A 20,074-nucleotide genomic window follows, 5' to 3' on the forward strand; every position below is an offset into this window, starting at 1 on the left:
CTAGGAAAGTATTTTAATCAGCAAATAAAACATTATATCTAAGCAATATCTTTACGTTTTGTTATATTTATTTTTATTTTGTTCTATTTACATATTTTGTAGCACTTTAAAACTAAATATACTTGTAATAAATGTTTCTGAATACAGATTTGCTCATAATTTTTAAATATAATGCCATGTCTTTAAATGTGACTCCCTAAGTTAATTTAAAATTTCTTTTGAATTACAACTTATACCCATCTAATACAGTGTAGAGAGGTCATTTGCCAATGCCCATTCTATAATCAAATACAAAATATTGGCATATCATTGAGTAGTTCAAATGTTATTTACTTTCATATTTGTGATCCCTTCTGGCACACTCTGGCTTATCTTCAAAAACTTAAAGGTTTTAATATGTAAAACACAAATATTGTAGGATCTCAACTGTATATTGCTTAAATATTATTTTTTTTGCAAATCAAATTACAGTTACTCCCTCTACCAAGCACCAACACTAAATTAAAGTTCTCCAGTAGCTTCCCACTGCTTTAAATAAAGACTAAATCCTTAACCAGCCCAAGAAACCCAGCATGGTGTGGCTCCTGTCTCTCCAATTTCATTTCATACCCTCTTCCCACTCACTGGCTTCCTGCCACCCTGGTCTTGTTTTCTTTTATTTCCAAGAACAGGCCATATTACCCTGTCATGGGGACTTTTTATATGCTGATTCTTCAGTGCTGGGAGTGTGGTCTTCCACTAGGTCCTGTGGCTGATTGACTGGTACTCTGTCACCATTCCTGCCAGTCCTTCCTGAAGAGGCTACTCTTTCTCATACACTCTTATAAACACCACAACTCTTAATATTTATCAAAGTTGTAATTTGATATCTACTTGTATAATCCATTAATGTCAGCCTCCCCAGCCTCCCCTCTAGAAGCTCCTTGAGGGCTTTCATGAGAAAGACATCAGAGCAAGAGCAGAGCAGGAGAATAGAAAATGACCCCTTTTGTGGTGCAGGTACACAGACCTGATCAGTGGTTACCTGCGTCTGGGGACAGGCACTCTGCCCACTGGTGCGGAGCATGGGATTCAGACAAGGATCCCTGCTGAGAGGAGTAGTTACAAAATCCATCAGCCCTTAGGCAGCGGCAGGAAATCCTCTTGGGCCCAGGAATACCATATAAATAGTAACGCAAAGCCAAGTCTGATCCTGCTGGGCTGGGAACAGACCACTCCCGCCAGCAGCCCCCTCCCCAGACAAGACAAAACAGAGATATAAGGTAGCATTAGACTGTCATGGGAAGAGGGCAGGGGTGCTAAAAAAGCCTAACTGCCAAAGCCCAGACTCACGGACTGGCCTAAGCCTGAGAGTCTGGACAAAAAGGACCCAGGACATCTTCCCATTCTCATAACAAGCTTCAGAGTAACAAGCCTCTGGAATACTACTCAGCCATAAAAGAAGAAAAGAAAGAAGGAAAGAAGAAAAGAAAGAAAGAAAGAAAGAAAGAAAGAAAGAAAGAAAGAAAGAAAGAAAGAAAGAAAGAAAGAGAGAGAAAAAGAAATCTAACCATTTGCAAAGACATGGATGGAACTAGAGGGTATGATGCTAAGTGAAAAAAGTTGATCAGAGAAAGACAGTTATATGATCTCACTCAAATTTGGAATTTAAGAAACAAAACAGGATCAGAGGGGAAGAGAGGAAAAAATAAAACAAGACAAAATCAGAGAGGGAGACAAACCATAAAAGACTCTTAATCATAGGAAACAAACTGAAGGTTTCTGGAGGGGAAGGGATGGGGAGATGGGGTGACTGGGTAATGAACATTTTTTTTTAAGATTTTATTTATTCATGAGAGACACAGAAAGAGAGGCAGAGACATAGACAGAGGGAGAAGCAGGCTCCCTGCAGGTAGATGCAGGACTTGACCCCAGGACTCCTGGATCATGACCTGAGCCAAAGGCAGATGCTCAAGCACTGAGCCACCCAGGTGCCCCTGGGTAATGGACATTAAGGAGGGCATTAGGCCTGTTCTGTTACAATCTTGAAGAATCTACTGAAAACAGGTGGTGAAGCAAGGGGAAATTACCATAGATACAGTACCAGTACCATTATTTAAAATCTACAAACCTTATTCAAATTTTGGTCATTATCCAATTAATGTCCTTTATAGGAAAAACTTAAAAATTTTAAGACCCGATTCAGGATTCTATTCACATGTTGTGTTTTAGTTTCCATGTCTCTTTTGATCTGGGAAATTTTCTGGGTCTGTCTTTATCTTCCATCATTTTGACATTTTGAAGGATGCAGATGATTCTGTAGAGTGTTCTTCAGTTGGGTTTGTTGGATGTTTTTTCCTCATTATTAAATTCATGTCATACGTTGTTGGCAGTAATACAAAAAGCAATGTTGTGTCTGTCTTAGTACATCATATATCCAGGGGCAGATGAGATCTATTTTTCCCATTATTGGTTATATTAACTTTGGTCAGTCACTTAAGTCGGTGCCTACCAAGTCTCTCCACTATAAAGTTGCAATTAATTAATTACTATCTTGTGGGAAATTAGTCAGAAAATTCTAATATAAAATCTTGATTCATAAGCATAGAAAAATAAATTGATAATTAGTATTTGTAGTTTGGTTCACATAATCTTTCAAGGTATGCTGTTCAGGAGAGGTGTTTGAGGGATGATAAAAAGTTACAAACTACTGACAGAAATATTGTTATTTCGACCTCTGATTGATAAAAATGCGTGTGACAATATCTTTGGTCTGTTCGTGATGTTCATTAAAGTCTGTAGAGAATTTTCTATGAATGCTTAGAATAAAAACCTCCTTCTTAAGAGTAAATGACTGTTCAAAGAATAGTCAACTAGTTTATTATACATTGAAAAAATTTTTTAAAAGGTCACATTTAAGGATTTTGGACATTGGCACACCTTTATTTTTTTTAAGGGTTTATTCATTTATTTTATTTATTTTATTTATTTTAATATTTTATTTATTCATAAGAGACAGAGAGAGGCAGAGACACAGGCAGAGGGAGAAGCAGGCTCCATGCAGGGAGCCTGACGTAGGACTCGATCCCAGGTATCCAGGATCAGGCCCTGGGCTGAAGGCAGGTGCTAAACCACTGAGCCACCCGGGCTACCCCTTATTCATTTATTTTAGAAAGAGTGAGAGTGAGGCGAGGGGCAGAAGGAGTGAGAGAGAATCCTCAAGCAGACTTCATACCTGGCACAGAGCCTAGTGCAGGGCTCAATCCTCTAACCCCAAGATCATGACCTCTACCAAAATCAAGAGTCACTTAGCCAGCTGAGCCACCCAGGTGCTCTTGAACACTGGCACATCTTAATAAATATTCTTTTCTGCAAATTAACTTTTGTTGTTGAAATTTTTAAATCTTTTTCTATTAATTTTTAAATATCAGATAATACATGGTCCCATAAATAAAATCTAATCATGGAAAGCAAACATTATGAATATCTTATAATTTATGTTGATCCATATTCTAACAGGGATGACACAGTGACAGGACTCTTGGAAAACTTCAAGAGAAATAGGTCCATTTAAATCATTATTCAAAGAGTTATTTGAGATATTTCCTCTTTCCTCCTAAGGGGCACTTGGGAAAAAATTCAAGATTAAGGGGTGCCTGGGTGGCTCAGTGGGTTAAGTGTCTGCCTTCAGCTCAGGTCATGGTCCCAGGGTCCTGGGATTGAGCCCCACGTCAGGTCTCCCCTCACTCATGCTCTCTCTGTCTCTCAAATAAATAAATAAAAGCTTTTAAAAAATTTTTAAAATTAAAACTTCACCAAATTTGAACAATAATTTAGAGCTTTAGCCTAAGAGTAGAGAAACAAGCAGAGAGTGGAATGAGTGTCTAGACAGAAGGGGGAAAATTCTTAACAATTTTGAAGTTAGATTCTAACATTTATCTCTAAGAAAAGCAGCATTAACATAACATTGCTGCAGAAAGCAAGCCGTCAATTAAGAAAGCACACATGCAATATGCTCATTTCACAAAAGAGTTGTGGAATAGTCCCCCAAAAAGCAATCATTTGGCTAATTAATAATCCTTCTCAAAACAGGAATTAAACAGAAAAAAACTGACTGAATTAAAATAATTCAATGGCATTGATTGATTTCTTTGGTAGACAATAAGTGAACTTGAGTTGGGTTCCAATGAACCGACCAATCAAAAAGAAGACCAACATCTCCAAGGGTATTATATACTACTTATTATTACATTGTTGTGGTTGTTGTTATCAGACACGATGAGTAAAGTTTCAAACAGTGCCACACACATATTGGTAATACATCTACATGAAAATCTGTGCCATAGAATGAAAGTCCAGATTGATTATACATCATCATGAGATGGGCCTTCTGGAATAACAATATCACACAAATAAAAAATAGGATGGGTTAAGTATAGATTCAGAAAAAGTATTAGAAATAAAATATTCTGTGACAGGAAGAGAACATGGGATGGCTCTCAACTCCATAACCATCAATTGAGGGGTTTATAGCTTTTGAAGACAATACACCTTTAAGAAAGCTTAGGAAATTTACTGTTAAATCATTGACATCATTTGATACAATATCATTATTTTTCTGATAGCTATTGCTTCATATCTTGTGAAATATTATGTAGACAAATTATAATGGAGATTGAACCAACATGATCATAGTGTCTTACTGCATGTAACAGAAATGTAAAACTAGGGATCCCTGGGTGGTGCAGCAGTTTAGTGCCTGCTTTTGGCCCAGGGTGCGATCCTGGAGACCCGGGATCGAATCCCACGTCGGGCTCCCGGTGCATGAAGCCTGTTTCTCCCTCTGCCTATGTCTCTGCCTCTCTCTCTCTCTCTCTCTCTCTCTCTCTCTGTGACTATCATAACTAATAAATAAAAATTAAAAAAAAAAGAAACGTAAAACTAGTTTTATGTTCATGTTTTATTTAAATAAAAATTAGTTGTCTTCCTTTTGTGTCAGTGGCTTAATGTATAGCTGATAAAGTGGTAAATGTGTGTTAGCTTTGAGCCTTTGCAAATGTTGAATGTTTTTTTTTTTATTTCAAATGTTGAATGTTGTAATGCTCTGTTGTCTTGAAATTCCAATAACAAAAATCCCTGTTGCACCAGGAAAATTATGTAACTAGTTTTGGTGGTCAGGGAAGATCATGTGAATAAGATAACATTTGATATGGAACATGAAGGAAGAGAGGAAACAATTCACTTGGACGTCTGGGAAAAGTGTGTTCCTGGTGGAGAAAAGAGTAAGTGCAAATAACCTGATAGGTTTGATCCATTCAAAAAATAGCATAGAGACCCATGTGACTTGGGTACAATGGGCTAATATAACGTGGCATTAGATAAAATCAAATCTTATCTAATGAGATGGGTAAGAGGGCATTATGAGTTAGCGTTAAGAACTTTGGCTTAAAATTTTTATTTATTTATTTATTTATTTATTTATTTATTTATTTGAGAGACACACACAGAGCACACAAGCTGAGGGGAGAAGCAGAGGGAGAAGCAGATTCCCTGCTCAGCAGAGCTCAACACAGGGCTCGATCTCAGGACCTGAGATCATGATCTGAGCCCAAGGCGGCTGCTTAACTGACTGAGCCACCCAGGTGTCCCTGAACTTTGGCTTTTAAATCTGAGTGAGATGGCCAACACTGGAGGGGGTCTGAGGAAAGAAGTGACAAGATCTGACTTAGGATATTTTGAAAGGATCACTTTGACTGGTGTGTTGAGTAGGGTCAATAAAGGGACAAAAACTAACATAAAGCTCCCAGGACCCTAAAGAAGTAACTGATACAAGAGATAAGGATAGTTGGGGCAAAGTGTTTTGGTAGAGGTGGGTTCTGGATCTATTTTTTTTTAAAGATTTTATTTATTTATTCATGAAAGACACAGAGAGAGAGAGGAGCAGAGACACAGGCAGAGGGAGAAGCAGGCTCCATGCAAGGAGCCCAATGTGGGACTCGATCCTTAGGCCGCAGATCACACCCAAGCCAGGGATAGGTGCTCAACCGTTGAGCTAACCAGGCACCCCGGATCTATTTTTTTTTAATTATTTTATTTTATTTTACTTATTAATGATAGGCACACAGTGAGAGAGAGAGGCAGAGACACAGGCAGAGGGAGAAGCAGGCTCCACGCACCGGGAGCCCGACGTGGGATTCGATCCCGGATCTCCAGGATCGCTCCCTGGGCCAAAGGCAGGCGCTAAACCGCTGCGCCACCCAGGGATCCCTCGGATCTATTTTTAAGACAGGACTAACACAGGATTCACTAATGAGTTTGGATGGGTATGTTTGAGAAGGAGAGGATAAGCATATATATAAGGCTTTGGGTCTAAGTAATGGGAAGGATGGATGTACCATTTTCTGAGATTGGAAGGACTTCAGAAAAACAGGCTGGATAGTGCAGGGAGGAAATACCATGTTTATTATATGTTAAATCATCATGTATGTGTACCCATCTCTGGCTTTTCCATTCTGTTCTGCCAATCTCTTAAGAACCTATTCTACTACCACCTGTTTTGATTCTATAGCTTCAGTATACATTTTTGATATCTTGTAGGGCAAGACTGTCATTACTCTTTCTCAAACTTTTGGGGGGCTGTTCTTCCTGATGAATATCAGATTCAACTATTCTAGTTATTGAAAATACACTGAATTTCTAGGTTAATTTGCAGAGAACCGAAACTTTCCACCATACAATCTTCCTGTCTAGGAACACGGTATTTGTTTATGTTTCTTTTTTATATGCCTGTCAATAAAATTAGTAGTGTTCTTCATGTGTGACTTCTTCACATCTTGTTAATTTCGTAGAAATAGGGGCGCCTGGGTGGCGCAGCAGTTAAGCCTCTGCCTTGGGCTCAGGGTGTGATCCTGGGGTCCTGGGATCGAGTCCTGCGTCAGGCTCCCTGTGAGCCTTATTTTATTTAAATAAAATCTTAAAAAAAATTTTTTTGTAGAAATATTCAAATTCCAATTATGGGAGAAAAAGATAAGTATGAAGATATTAACTTTTCTACAGTAACAAATGATCCAAGCATCTCAGTAGCTTACAATAACCAACATTTCTTCCAATTCACATTGGTTTTAGGCAGTTGTAGGTCAGCTACTGTGACATGGCTTGGCTGTACTTTGCTTTACATCTCTTCTTATTCTAGGTCTCAAGCTGAAGGAGCAGAGGGAAAAGAGCAAAGCCAACTACAACAACAGAAAGGCTCTTAAAGTTTTAGAACACGTAGTATACTTTTTGTGCTCATAACCTTTCGGTTACAGCAAGTCACATGGCCAGGTCCAATGTCAGTTGGGGCGAACTCAATGTTAAGTCACATGACAACAGTGAGTGAGGATGTTTAATCTTCTTGCAGGGGAAGAGTGAAGGAATAACCGGGGATACTAATACAATCTGCCACAAAATCCTGAAGGAAAAGGAGTCATGTAATGGAATTCAACACCCTAGTAATGCTTAGAACTTTAGAACTTCCGGAGTGGGGGCACCTGAGTGGCTCAGTCAGTTAGTTAAGTGTCTGCCTTTGGTTCAGATTATGATCCTGGGGTCCTGGGATGGAGCCCAATATCAGGTTCCCTGCTCATTGGAGAGTTTGCTTTTCCCTCTCCCTTTGCCCTTCTCCCCTGCTTGTGTTCTCATTCTCTCTCTCTCTCTCTCTCTCTCTCTCACATTTGACAGAATGAATAAACAAAATCTTAAAAAACTTCCAGAGTGAAGTGGACAATTTTTTTTCAGGACATTGAGGAAGGGAAGGGGGAATGCTATTAAGTGTAAATATGACACTTTCACAAGAAGACATAATATATTCCACCATGAAGCTCTAGGCGTCGTCCTCTGCTCAGCGTCTAGTGGGGGTTCAGGGATGGGTGGTCCGGATGCAAGTGAGAGTAGTCAGTCTGCTGGACAGATGACCCTTCTGGACTCCCTCTTCATCATTTCTCTGCTAAATTTATCTAGTAATGAATACCATGAGGGTAGCTCTCTGCTGTTGACCTTAATGGCAAAGAGAGGGCTGAGGCCAGAGACTTAGAATGGGATAAAGAGGCAGAAGTTCTTGAGATGACAAGTTTCCATTTGGTTTTATGAGAAGTATAGATATGATGCTCAATTAAACAGTCCATACTACCAAGTGTTACTATTTATCAAGATATTAATCAATAGTTGGGCCTTTAACCGACAACTTGTATTATTTAGCATAGTATTATTGGAAAGAAAGCAATTCATTCAGCAAATATTTCTTTGAGAACATATTATGTGCCAAGTGCTATTTTAGGCACTGGGGATACAGCAAAGTGTCAACCCTTGATGCTTGTATTCTGGGGAATAGAGGGTAGGGGAAGACATAGATAACATATAGGTGCATACTTAGGAAATATCCTAAGTGGGACTAGGTACTATGAAGAAAAAAGTAACAGGGAAATGATATGGGCTGGTTTGTAGGGAGGACCTCTTTAATGAAATGACTTATCAGCGAGGATCCTCATGAAGTGACAGAGTGAGTATATGGGGGAAGCATGTGGCTGTCAGCAAAGACTGCAAAATCCCCCTGCTAAGCCCAAAGACCAGCAAGGTGGCCAGTGTCACATGAGTGGAGTAAACAAGTCTATAAAGGGATGAGATAAGGTCAGAGAAGTAGCCAAGAGCTGCAGGACTTTTAAGTCTTGCTGCAGAGTTTGGATGGTGGTAGTGGAGCATTCTGGAACTTAATATTTTTAAAATGAGCAGTATGCTAGCCAAATCAAAGACACTTGCTCAATTGCCCTCCTCTCATACATGTTATGTAAGTGTCCTTGTGATAGATCAGAGTAGAAGACAGGCATGTAATAACATGGCATGTACTGCATTTTAAAAATCTGTGCTTTTATTTCATATTTTTAAAATGTGAAGTGTATTGAAGTATAGTTGACACATCATGTTGCATTAGTTTCAAGTGTACAACATGCTGATTTGACAACTCTCTATGTTATGCTATGCTTACAAATTTCACCACCATTCATCACCATACAGCACTATTTTAATACCATTGACTCTGTTCCCTATGCTCTACCTTTCATCCTTGTGACTGATTCATTCCATAACTGGAAGTCTATTTCCCACACTCCTTCACTCATTTTGCACATCTCCCTTCCCCTGCCCCTTGGGCAACCATCAGTTTGCTCTCTGTATTTATGAGTCTGTTTCTGCTTATTTATTTGTTTTGCTTTATTAGCCCCACATAGAACTGAAATCATATGGTATTTGTCTTTCTCTGACTGATTTATTTTATTTAACATAATATCTTCTAGGTTGATCCATGTTGCTGCAAATGGCAAGATCTTGTTCTTTTTAATGGCTGAGAAATATTCCATACATATATAATATTCCATTATATATATATGAATATTATATGCACACCCTGGTTACTTCCACATCTCGGCTATTATAAAAAATGCTGCCATAAACATAGGGGTGCTTATATCTACTCAGATTAGTGCTTTCATTTTCTTTGGGTAAATACCCAGTAGTGGAATAACTGGATTGTATGGTATTTCTATTTGTAATTTTCTGAGGAATCTTCATACTATTTTCCACAGTGGTTATAACAATTTACTGTACTTTTATATTTTAAATATTTACACTCTGATTCTTTATGTATAAATGTCACATGATATGCAGATTTTGCTTTGATGTTTGTCATTTTTTCCGGTGAAAAGAATCCTGCCTATTTTTTTTTTTATGAAGATTTTAAAGAATCTGTATGACACCTCATCAATGAATAGAAATAAGGTACTCTTTCATATCATGTCCAACCAGATGAGAACAAGATGGAGTCAGAAGTGGTTTTCCATCACATAAATAGAATTTTCGCCAAAAGAGTTCTAAGCCTACTTCAATTGTTGAAAATTAATGCATTTTCAGACTTCAAAATCTGATTTTCAGAGTACAAGAAGTTTGATGGGAAAAGCAATTGAATGTAATCAGCCTCTCTTTATGTGCTTGGTTTAGAATTGTTTAGGCTGTCATATGTGATATGAATCAAAGGGACTTGATAAATATTTCTAAGAACACCTAGATGGCTCACCTGAGTGGATGCATAATTGCTTGTGAAATTCAGACTGAAACAGGCAAATTTAGAATAAAAAGGAACGTTTAATAATTGTATTTTCACTTCCTTAAGATCTTTGCAAAATAACAGGTAATAGCTTCATTCAAGAGCCACAAGAAGAAAATAGATCCTGACAGATGGTCAGTAATTCGAGGTTAATGTAATGCAACTCATGTGCAGAAATTGAGAAGCATTTTTTTAAGTTTTATTTTTTTATTTTTTATTTATGATAGTCACACAGAGAGAGAGAGAGAGAGAGAGACGCAGAGACAGGCAGAGGGAGAAGCAGGCTCCATGCACCGGGAGCCCGACGTGGGATTTGATCCCGGGTCTTCAGGATCGCGCCCTGGGCCAAAGGCACGCGCTAAACCGCTGCGCCACCCAGGGATCCCCAGCATTTTTTTTTTTTTTCAAGGAAGTCACTGGTTTTATAGGCTTTTTTGATTTGGAGTTTACTATAGTAGGAACAGAGTATTAAGAGAATATTTCTCAGTAGGTTAGGAAAAATTATAGTTCAAGTATTTGAAATGCAGTAATATTGGATTGTGACTACCTTTATAGCATAAAATTTTCTGAACAACACTAAATAATAGTAGAACTAACATGTTTTATTCCAGATTTTACTGGGAATGCTTCTAAGGGTGTATCATTGAGTATGATGTTGGCCATGGTTTAGGATAGGTATATTAGTAGTTTACCAATAGTTGTAATCTCCTCTCCTAACCATGAAAGGAGAGAGCTCTATTAATCCCTGTACCCATAGCTTAGAAAGTGCCTGGTATACAGGTAGGCATTCAATAAATGCTTGGTGAGTAACAAATTATCGAGTATCAGAAGCTATGTGAAGTGTCATAGAAATTATCTGGAAAAAAAAAAGCTTATTTGAGATCTTAAGAAAAATTTATCTAGGAATATTGGAATTTTACATATAAAAAGTATTAGAAAAAAATCCACTAGCTTAAAACAAATGAACTTTTTGACAATTTGTGCTACATACGTACTTAAAAATGTGTAAAGGTCTTTACATTGACCATTTTAGAAAATAAAGACCAAATATCAGTTTGATAGTCTTTTAACCCTATAAGGATTATCCCTTTTTAATTCTTTTTGAAAAGAATCTTCAGATTGTTTTAGGTAGACTATACTTATATAGACTAATCTTCAAAGGCTTTGGCATTTTAATGAAAACAAGTTACATAGCACTCAGTTTTGACATGGTTAGAATTAGGTCCCTAAGCATTTAAATAGATGCCAAAATGCATATTAAAACATTAAATTATTTATTTCAAAGTATAAGTGTCAATTTTGAATTTGGTAGAGAAGTATTCTTTGAACTTCCTTCAACAAAAATCTATGATATGTTTATTGCCATGCATCCACCAGGTGCTAGGCTTTTGGGAAGGGATGAATAACATTAAAGTCTACTAGGGAGACAAATATTATAATGTCATATTTTTATGTAAGGGAAGTATTGAGAGTATCTTGTAGACAGGTCTTTGGAGAATCAGTAGAGTTCTAATTGAGTTGAACTTTGACTTGAATCTGTGCCAATCAGACAAAAGGCATGGGGGAAGGAGATAATACACTGCAGCTACGGGACAGCATGTGCAAAGGCATGGAATGCTGCAAGTACATGAAGTGCAGAGGGAATAGGGAGAAATTCAGTGTGGATAGAGCATCTTGTACATTTGAAAAAACAGAAGTTGCACATTTGGTGGAGAGTGTGGGATCTTGACTCAACGTGAGTCCAAATCCTGGTTCTGCCACAAACTAGCTGGATGACTGAGCAAACAACTAAATCAAGTCTCCATTCTTTCTTCATAGAATGGAGACAATGTAGTACCAAGCTTGCAGGGTTAGTGGGGAGAGTTAAGGGCATATATAGAACCTAATATTGTGTAGCACCCACGGAGAGTAAGTGCTCAATAAGTGGTAGCCATTGTTATATTGATAAATAGGTAAATCTGTTAGTGACTCCTACTTTAATATTGAGTAGTATTTGCTTATATATCACTGAGAATTGCTTGATCTATGGCGTTTTTTTTTTTAACTTAAAAAGTAGAATAAGTCCCATGCTGGTACTAATAAAAAGCTCACTTTTTCAGTAGAGTCCAGAAATATAAAAGTATCACTTCTTCTTGAGCAAAAAGACTGTAAACATGTTACTTCAGATCATATTCATTTTAGAAAAAAATTTCTACCCCAATATCTGTAGTTTATAAAACTACCAGTAGTAGAACTCTATAGCTTTAAAAACATCTTACAGAGTCTATTATATGGTAAACCACAATAAAAGTATAAAACTTCTATTAATTCAAGCATATGCATGTGGCTTTGTAAGTATTTTTAAATTATTTGCACGACTGTCTGTTCCTTGAAAGAATAACCTAATATTTGCTTGTCTGTTTCTTAGGTCTGATTCTCCCCTCAGCCAATTGCACTCAGATTTCTTTGCCTGTTCTCTCTTGACTCTGCTGAAACGACAGTGACAATTATTGTAAATAGATGACTAATGGCCACATCTGGTAATTTTTTTTTTTTTTTTTTTTAGTTTCCATAATCTCTTATTAGAATTTAACATGATTGGGGGATCTGGGTGGCTCATCAGCTCAGCGGCTTAGCGCCTCCCTTTGGCCCAGGGCATGATCCTGGAGTCCTGGGATCGAGTCCTGGGATCGAGTCCCGCGTTGGGCTCCCAGCATGGAGCCTGCTTCTCTCTCTGCCTCTCTCTCTCTCTCTTTATGTCTATCATGAATAAACAAATAAATCTTTAAAAAAAATAAAATAAAAAAGAATTTAACATGGTTGAACTGCTTCTTCTTTTTTGAAATTCTCTCTGTACTTTGGCTTCATGATGCCACACTAATCTGGTTTTCTCATACCTGGTTTCTTACATGTCAGATCATTCTTTCTTGGTATGTATTATCTTTCTTCTTTCATTACCTGTCTCTTTTTTTTCCTTTCTTTTTAAAATTAGTTTCAGAGGTAGAATTTAGGGATTTCATCAGTTGCATAAACACCCAGTGCTCATGACATCAAGTGCCCTCCTTAATGCCCTATCACCCCATCCCTCGACCCACCTTCCCTCCAGAAACCCTGTTTGTTTCATAGAGTTCAGCATCTCTTATGGTTTGCCTCTCTCTCAACTTTCACCTTATTTTATTTTTCCTTCCCTTCCACTATGTTCTGCTTTGTTTCTTAAATTCCACATATAAGTGAAATCATATGGTATTTGTCTTTCTCCAACAGACTTATTTCACTTAGTATAATACCCTCTAGTTCCATCAACGTTATTGCAAATGGCAAGATTTCATTCTTTTTGATGACTAAGTAATATCCTATTGTATATATGTACCACATCTTTATCCATTCATCTGTTGATGGACATCTGCATTACCTGTCTCTTAATGTTGGTGATCTGTAGCATTCTGTCTTTGGTTCTTTTCTTTTCTCATTCCACTAACTCTCCATGGGGAGTAATCTCATCCTCTCCATTGCCTTCTATGAGCAGATAATAATTATATGAGTCTCAAATTTTTTCTCTATTCCTGACCTCTTTCCACGCCCTCTTATATGCATCTATTTCCAGTTACTGACAGAGTACCTCCATTTGGCTGTCCCAGAGACAATAAAACTATGCCCTAGATTGTATTTAATCTCTTTTTTTCTTGATCCTTCTCCTTCACTCTGATCTTGATGACTGGCCCCCTCTATCCATATACTGACAACCTGGAAACCTAGGAATTAAACTAGCTTGCTCTCTTTCCTTAGCCAAATGCCCTCCACCTATCTAATCAGTGTCTAAGTACTACTGATTTTATTTAACTCTTTTTTTTTTTTTGCCTCTTCTGTCCGTGCACATTACTTCTAGCATCTTGTACCTTAACTATTATAGTAGGATCCTAAGTGATCTTTCTGCCTTCACTATAAGTCGGTCAAGTTGTTTTTATTCTCTGGTAAAAATTTCCCTGGTAGCTTTTCATTGAAGGTGAAGACTCCATTACGTGATGCTCCACACTCTTGATGATGTGGCTTCAGTCCACCTTCTCTTCTTTCTTTCCACACCTTTTTTCCTGATCACATGTTTTCATGCTGTTGTGAAGCTTTTCCTGAGTTACTGACTACAGAGCCCTCTGCCAACCACAGAGAAGAGGCACCCAGTCCTGTGCCTTCGCTTGTACTCTTGTCCTCTCAATAGGTATATCACGGCTCCCTTCTTCTTTTATTATAGTTATTTGTTTACATGCATTATTCATTCTGTATCACTGGCATCTCATCATATGGATTCAAGAGAATTTTTTGCATAAATATCTTTTTTTTGAGAGAGAGAGTGAGAGAGTGCAAGTGAGAGCGAGAGAGCGAGAGTGAGGGAGAGAGAAGAGCACAAATGGGGGCAGGGAGGGGAGGTGCAGAAGGAGAGGGAGAAATAGGCTCCCTGCTGAGCAGGGAGCCCAATGTGGGGCTGGACCCCAGGACCCTGAGATCATGACCTGGGTCAAAGGCAGATGCTTAACCAACTGAGCCACCCAGATGCCCCATAAATTTCAATAGATATTTATTATGCACTTTCTTAAGGAACTGGGGGAAAAAAAAGAACCACCAGCAATTTCTTTGTATTGTTTCAACATACTCTTTCTCTAAGATGTAATAAATGTGTCCAATTGAAAATTGAGGCAATCTTTGGTGGCATACTTTGTTGGTTTCCATCCCAATGTGTTTCTGTGTTCTTTGAAAAGATGATGCAATTATGCCTTGCTAAAATTAAATTGGCTTGATCTCTATAACCATCCTATAAGATAGTCACTAAGTCATCATCATCATCCCCATTTTATATGTAGTGGAGAAATGCCATGGTGGCCTCTACATGTACACAAATTGACAGGCTATCCCAGAATTGAAAGGCTTGTAGATCAAATTAGGATGCTCAAATCAGCTAATTTATGGAATCAACTTAAAATCTACAATGAAAAGCAAAGGGAAAGGGATTGGGTAGGTTAAGAATTTAGTGCAGATAGGTGGGTCGCTTAAAGTTCCTATGTCCTGACTCTCTTTGCATCACTTTCCTTTACCACAGGCAGTGTGGGTACAAGGACCAGAGTTAAAAGGAGAAAAGAAAGTTTAAAGATGGAAGATCTCTGGTGCCAATACATGCTTGCTCTATTGGAACGATAAAAAGGCTATTAAAATATGCATGACTATAGCTATAGCTCTGTGATAACCTGGTGAGCAACAGCATGTATTTTAAGAAGTGGGCTAGAATGGGTGATACCAATGGGTGGCCAATTTGAGTTAGATAAAGCTGATTTGTGCTTTATGAATATTTAAGGTTCATTTTGCTTTCCATCTCTTTCTATCCACAAGTAACACTTTTATTTTTTTCATCCTTTCAATGTATTTAACACATAAATGTCTATTCTATGTTTAACATGTCCTGTAGGTCTATGATATACTATCTATAGTTAACATTTCTTATGAGTTTCATCCATCCTGTTTGTTTTGCTTGATCTTTAACACAGAATCAAAAATTCTTAAGGAATGCAGCAAACACACATCATATTATAGCGCATATCTGAGGCACAGGACCATTAAACCACCTGCTCAGGATCCCCACGTTTAGGACATAGGAGAGTCAGGAGTTCAAATATAGGAAATCTAGCTCCAGAGCCTACTTCTTAACCACCATCCTATGTCAATTTCTAATTTGCCTGAGAAAACACAGCTAGTAAATTTGACCTCAAGTCCAGGGCTTTTTCTCTAATTACTCTTTAGTCTAAGCACGCTTGGGGCTGGAGACCACTGTTGTTCACCTCTGTGTTTTTATCACTAAGCAAGGGCCTACATAAAAACTTGTTGACCAGGAGAAGATCCCATTTTAACTTTGTTTTTCTTTCAGGTTAAGTTTAAATGGTCTGAATAATACAACTTTAACATTTAAGAAAAATTAACCTTTGGCATTTAAAGTTACGTTATCTTTGGCATTTGACTTTAAACCGAATTAACCTAAAGAGATATCTAGTTGCTGGAGAGCAAAAGATAAGGAACGATGAACTGAGATCTAGCTCTGATTGCGAAACTGACCCTTTCAAAGGGATTAAGTTGTTTCTCTGTGCTTCACTTTCTTCAGTAGGAAAATGGCTCTAGTAATTCCTATCTACCTTTTCACTATGAAGTTACATTTCCTATTCTTCTCGTTACTAGGATGGCATTTAAAAAAATGGTTTCTGCATTATGGATTAGAAATTATTTTAAAAATGTAATAAAGTCTATCCATGCATTCATATAATCAGTTAACATATTTACATGATTAAAAAATAACAAATGTTTATAACCTTTTAAAGGCACAATTTATGCTTACATTTGGACATGCTTCACATCCTGCCATTTGCTAAGTATTCTATGATTTTCCTCATGTATTTGACTTTTCTAAAAGAAAAAAAAATAATGGCCTTTGAAGGAAGCTAAAATGAATTATTATAGTCCTAAAATATTTTAATGCCTCTTTTTTATTCCATACTTATTTATATATTTATGTATGTATTTATTTTCCCCCACTTACAAAAACTTTGTTCCTATCTAAGAAGTTGGCAATAACCTCAATATATGCAAGACCATGTAGAACTCAACGTGGTGATTGTTCAGCCTTGGCTGCCTATTAGAATTGACTGGGAAACTTAAAAAAAAAATACTGATGCTTCAACTCTATATCAAACCACTTAAATCAGAATCTTGAAGGATGGAATTTGGGCATCTGTTTCTAAAATATTTCCAGACATTCTACAAAATACTTGACCAATATTTTTCCAAACTGTCAAGGTCATCCTAAACAAGGTCTGAGAAATTGTCACAGACCAGAGGAGGGAAGGGAGACATAAAAAGTAAATGTAATAAGGTATCCAAAGTGGGATCCTGGAATGGAAAAAAATATATCAGGGAAAATCTACTGAAATCCAAATAAACTATGGCGTTAATAGCAATGTGCCAATATTGATTCCTTTGTTGTGATTTATGTACCACAGTAATAAATAGGTTAACAATGTTAACAATAGGGGAAATCTAAAATAAAACATTTATTTTAAAAATCTGTCTCATATGGAGCTGGAGTTGAGAATTACTTATTTAGCATCTGCTTACATTGTATCAGAAAACAAGAAGTCCCTTTGAAATATTATTGAGCCCAATTGCAATTGGCTGCCTGTGTGGTTCTAAAACCTGACTCCCAGAAACAACAGGCTGCTTAGGACAGAATACATTTCGAGAGGCAGTTTGAGGGAAATAAAATCGGTCTAACTACAATAAACATAACTGTAATAAAACCCTGCTAACTATTTACTTCTAAGATGCAAAAATTCAAGAAAAAGTGCTTAGTAAAGGAGAAAAAATTACACTCAATCAATTTCTCAGGTTAGAAAGGTAGTTTTACTTTGACATCTACGAAAGATATAAATATCTGGATTAAATATAATGTCTGAATTATGGTACCCTAATAGTTTGAGAACATTGTGAGTGACTTATCTTTGCTAAAAGAATTTTCATTTCTTATCTATAAGGCCAGAAAGTTCTTTTCTGACCAGAAAGTTCTTCAGGATTAAGTTAATTTTTCCTCTCTTGCCACTCCCACCGTGGTAGGAAGGAGGCAAGGGGAAAAGATCTCCTAGTCCTCCATAACGAAGCCTACCTGGATTTAGCCTGGCCATACTTTTTTCATAACCATGGAAGATATTTGTCATCTGTATACATCTCTAGAGGGAAGTCAGGATTGTGCCTAAAGAAATCATTCTGTACCAGTAAGCATTTGACAAACAGCAAATGCCTGGAGGTGGCATTTCATAAAGTGCCCTTTAAATTTTTTTTTTTTTTTGTGCTACGTTATTTTGTTTGTAACAACGTCCCCAATTCATAATCCAGAATCCGTTTTAGAATAAATGGTATTAACAGCCGGTAGCCACCCAGATTACAGTCCAGCTCCCTAACTTCATGTGACTTTAGGTAAGTAATTTCTCTCCTCTGAGCCGATCTCAGTTCCTCATCTGTAAAGTGCATCGATGCTAAGCAGCATCCAATGCCCCTTTCTGTCAGAACACTGAGATTTGTAGGGGACTTGAAGAAACAAAGCGGAGGATTTTAGGATTTAGGTCTTTGGGTTCTGGTGGGCAGTAATAGTATTGAAGAAACAGTTCTCATGTTTGTGTGTGTAGAGTCTGAAGGGTAAACGATAGGGGCAAGAATTCATTCATTTGGGGAATATAAAAATTAAAGAGAGGGAATAAAGGGAAAGGAGAGAAAATGAGTGAAAATATCAGTGAGGGTGACAAAACATGAGAGACACCTAACTCTGGGAAACGAAAAAGGGGTAGTGGAAGGGGAGGTGGGTAGGAGGGTTGGGGTGACCGGGGGATGGGCACTGAGGGGGGCACTTGGGATGAGCACTGGGTGTTATGCTATAGGTTGGCAAATCGAACTCCAATTAAAAAAAAAAAAAAAAGGGATCCCTGGGTGGCGCAGCGGTTTGGCGCCTGCCTTTGGCCCAGGGCGCGATCCTGGAGACCCGGAATCGAATCCCACCTCAGGCTCCCGGTGCATGGAGCCTGCTTCTCCCTCTGCCTGTGTCTCTGCCTCTCTCTCTCTCTCTCTGTGACTATCATAAATAAATAAATAAAATTAAAAAAAAAAAGAATGCGTGCATGGGAAAAGCAGGACAGTGACTCTTTTTAAAGGATCAGCTCCCGGGACCTTCCTGGGACCAGCAAAACAGCGGAGCGTTCGGCTGCTAGGCAACGCTCCTCCCTTGCCCGAGTGGAGGACCCCGGTCAGAGGTGTCTAAGTCACTCCCTCCTAATTTAGCCCACCGTAGCGTACGGTGCCTTCGTCTCGAAATTAATGAAAAACGGATCCCTTAAAGGTACACACGTTTTGCAGCCAAGGTCTGGCAAGCCTCGCAGCTGAGTTCTGCTCCAGCTTGGGGTTTTCTTTTTTTCCTGTTCTAAGGCGCGATGCGGGCACCTCTCGGCAAGGCCCCCGCCGCGGCGAGTTGCCGGGCAGAGCTGGACGCCTCCGGCTCCTCGACCCCGCCCTCTCCGGCCCCCCCCCCCGCCCCGGGTCCGCGCCCCCGGCTGCCCCCGGTCCCCCCGCCCCTCGATCCTCCGCGGGCCGCCGTCGGCCGCCATGGGCTCGGAGATGGAGCCGCTGCTCCTGGCCTGGAGCTATTTTAGGCGCAGGAAGTTCCAGCTCTGCGCAGATCTGTGCACGCAGATGCTGGAGAAGTCCCCTTACGACCAGGTACCGGCCGGGCCCCGTCGGGCCTGTGGGTCCCAGCGAGGGCAGAGGCACTGTCGGGGAGGGGGAGCCCACAGGCCGCCGGGTGGTGGCTCCGGGGAGGCAGGCCCAGCGACGCCGCATCAGGAGCGAGACCCCCAGCCCCCGTGGCCGGCTCGTCCCTGTGGGTGCGTCCCCCTCCCCCCCCACCCCGGGGGGACCCTCCAGGGCTGTGCCGGGACCGCCCCCTCCTCAAGCTCCAGCAGCTTCCTTCCCTTCACGGGGTCCTTAAAGGAACACTTAAAAAGTCCCGAATTTTAACTTTGGTGCAGAACTTTGATGATTGATGTGTACTTGCATATGGATGGACTCTGAAGCTCGCTGCCTGGTGAGCTCTCAGCACGCAGCTCTCATTGTTTTTAGAGCAATCTCGTCATTGCTCTAAAAGCAATGATGTGTAAACACAGATGTGTAACTTCTCACCTCTTGTTGAAATAGCTGCCTTATTTTGGGGTGGGGGTGGGGGTGGGGGTGGTGGTCCAACGTTGGGATCTTTCCACTCCATGTGAAGGTTGTCGTCCAAGAGCTTTGATTGTGGGGTAGGAGTGCAATTTGAGGCGAATAATACAAGGTAGAGAAATGACAGTCTAGGAGGGGAAGAGATACATTTACTATTAGGAGCGAGGGATGGGGGAAAAGCACACCCTCCCCCCAAAG

The 20,074-nt window shown here is 39.2% G+C and overlaps 1 protein-coding gene across 5 annotated transcripts in view; it reads left to right on the forward strand.

The window, feature by feature from the left end:
• TTC8 (tetratricopeptide repeat domain 8) overlaps positions 1–20,074 on the forward strand; it is a 204,525-nt gene that overhangs the window by 131,955 nt on the left and 52,496 nt on the right. Inside the window, exon 1 of one of the 5 annotated variants that reach the window (XM_025443112.3) lies at positions 19,213–19,381. The exons of 1 other annotated variant lie outside the window; for it this stretch is intronic. In XM_025443112.3, the coding sequence (XP_025298897.1) occupies positions 19,268–19,381 (114 nt within the window). In that variant the 5' untranslated portion in view covers positions 19,213–19,267. Of the gene's footprint in view, positions 1–19,212; positions 19,382–20,074 lie in introns of those variants that run through there. 3 more of the 5 variants (XM_025443113.3, XM_025443115.3, XM_025443116.3) reach the window with 3 other exon arrangements.

The sequence above is a fragment of the Canis lupus genome, chromosome 8 (assembly GCF_003254725.2).
Source record: "Canis lupus dingo isolate Sandy chromosome 8, ASM325472v2, whole genome shotgun sequence".
Classification (NCBI taxonomy): domain Eukaryota; kingdom Metazoa; phylum Chordata; class Mammalia; order Carnivora; family Canidae; genus Canis; species Canis lupus.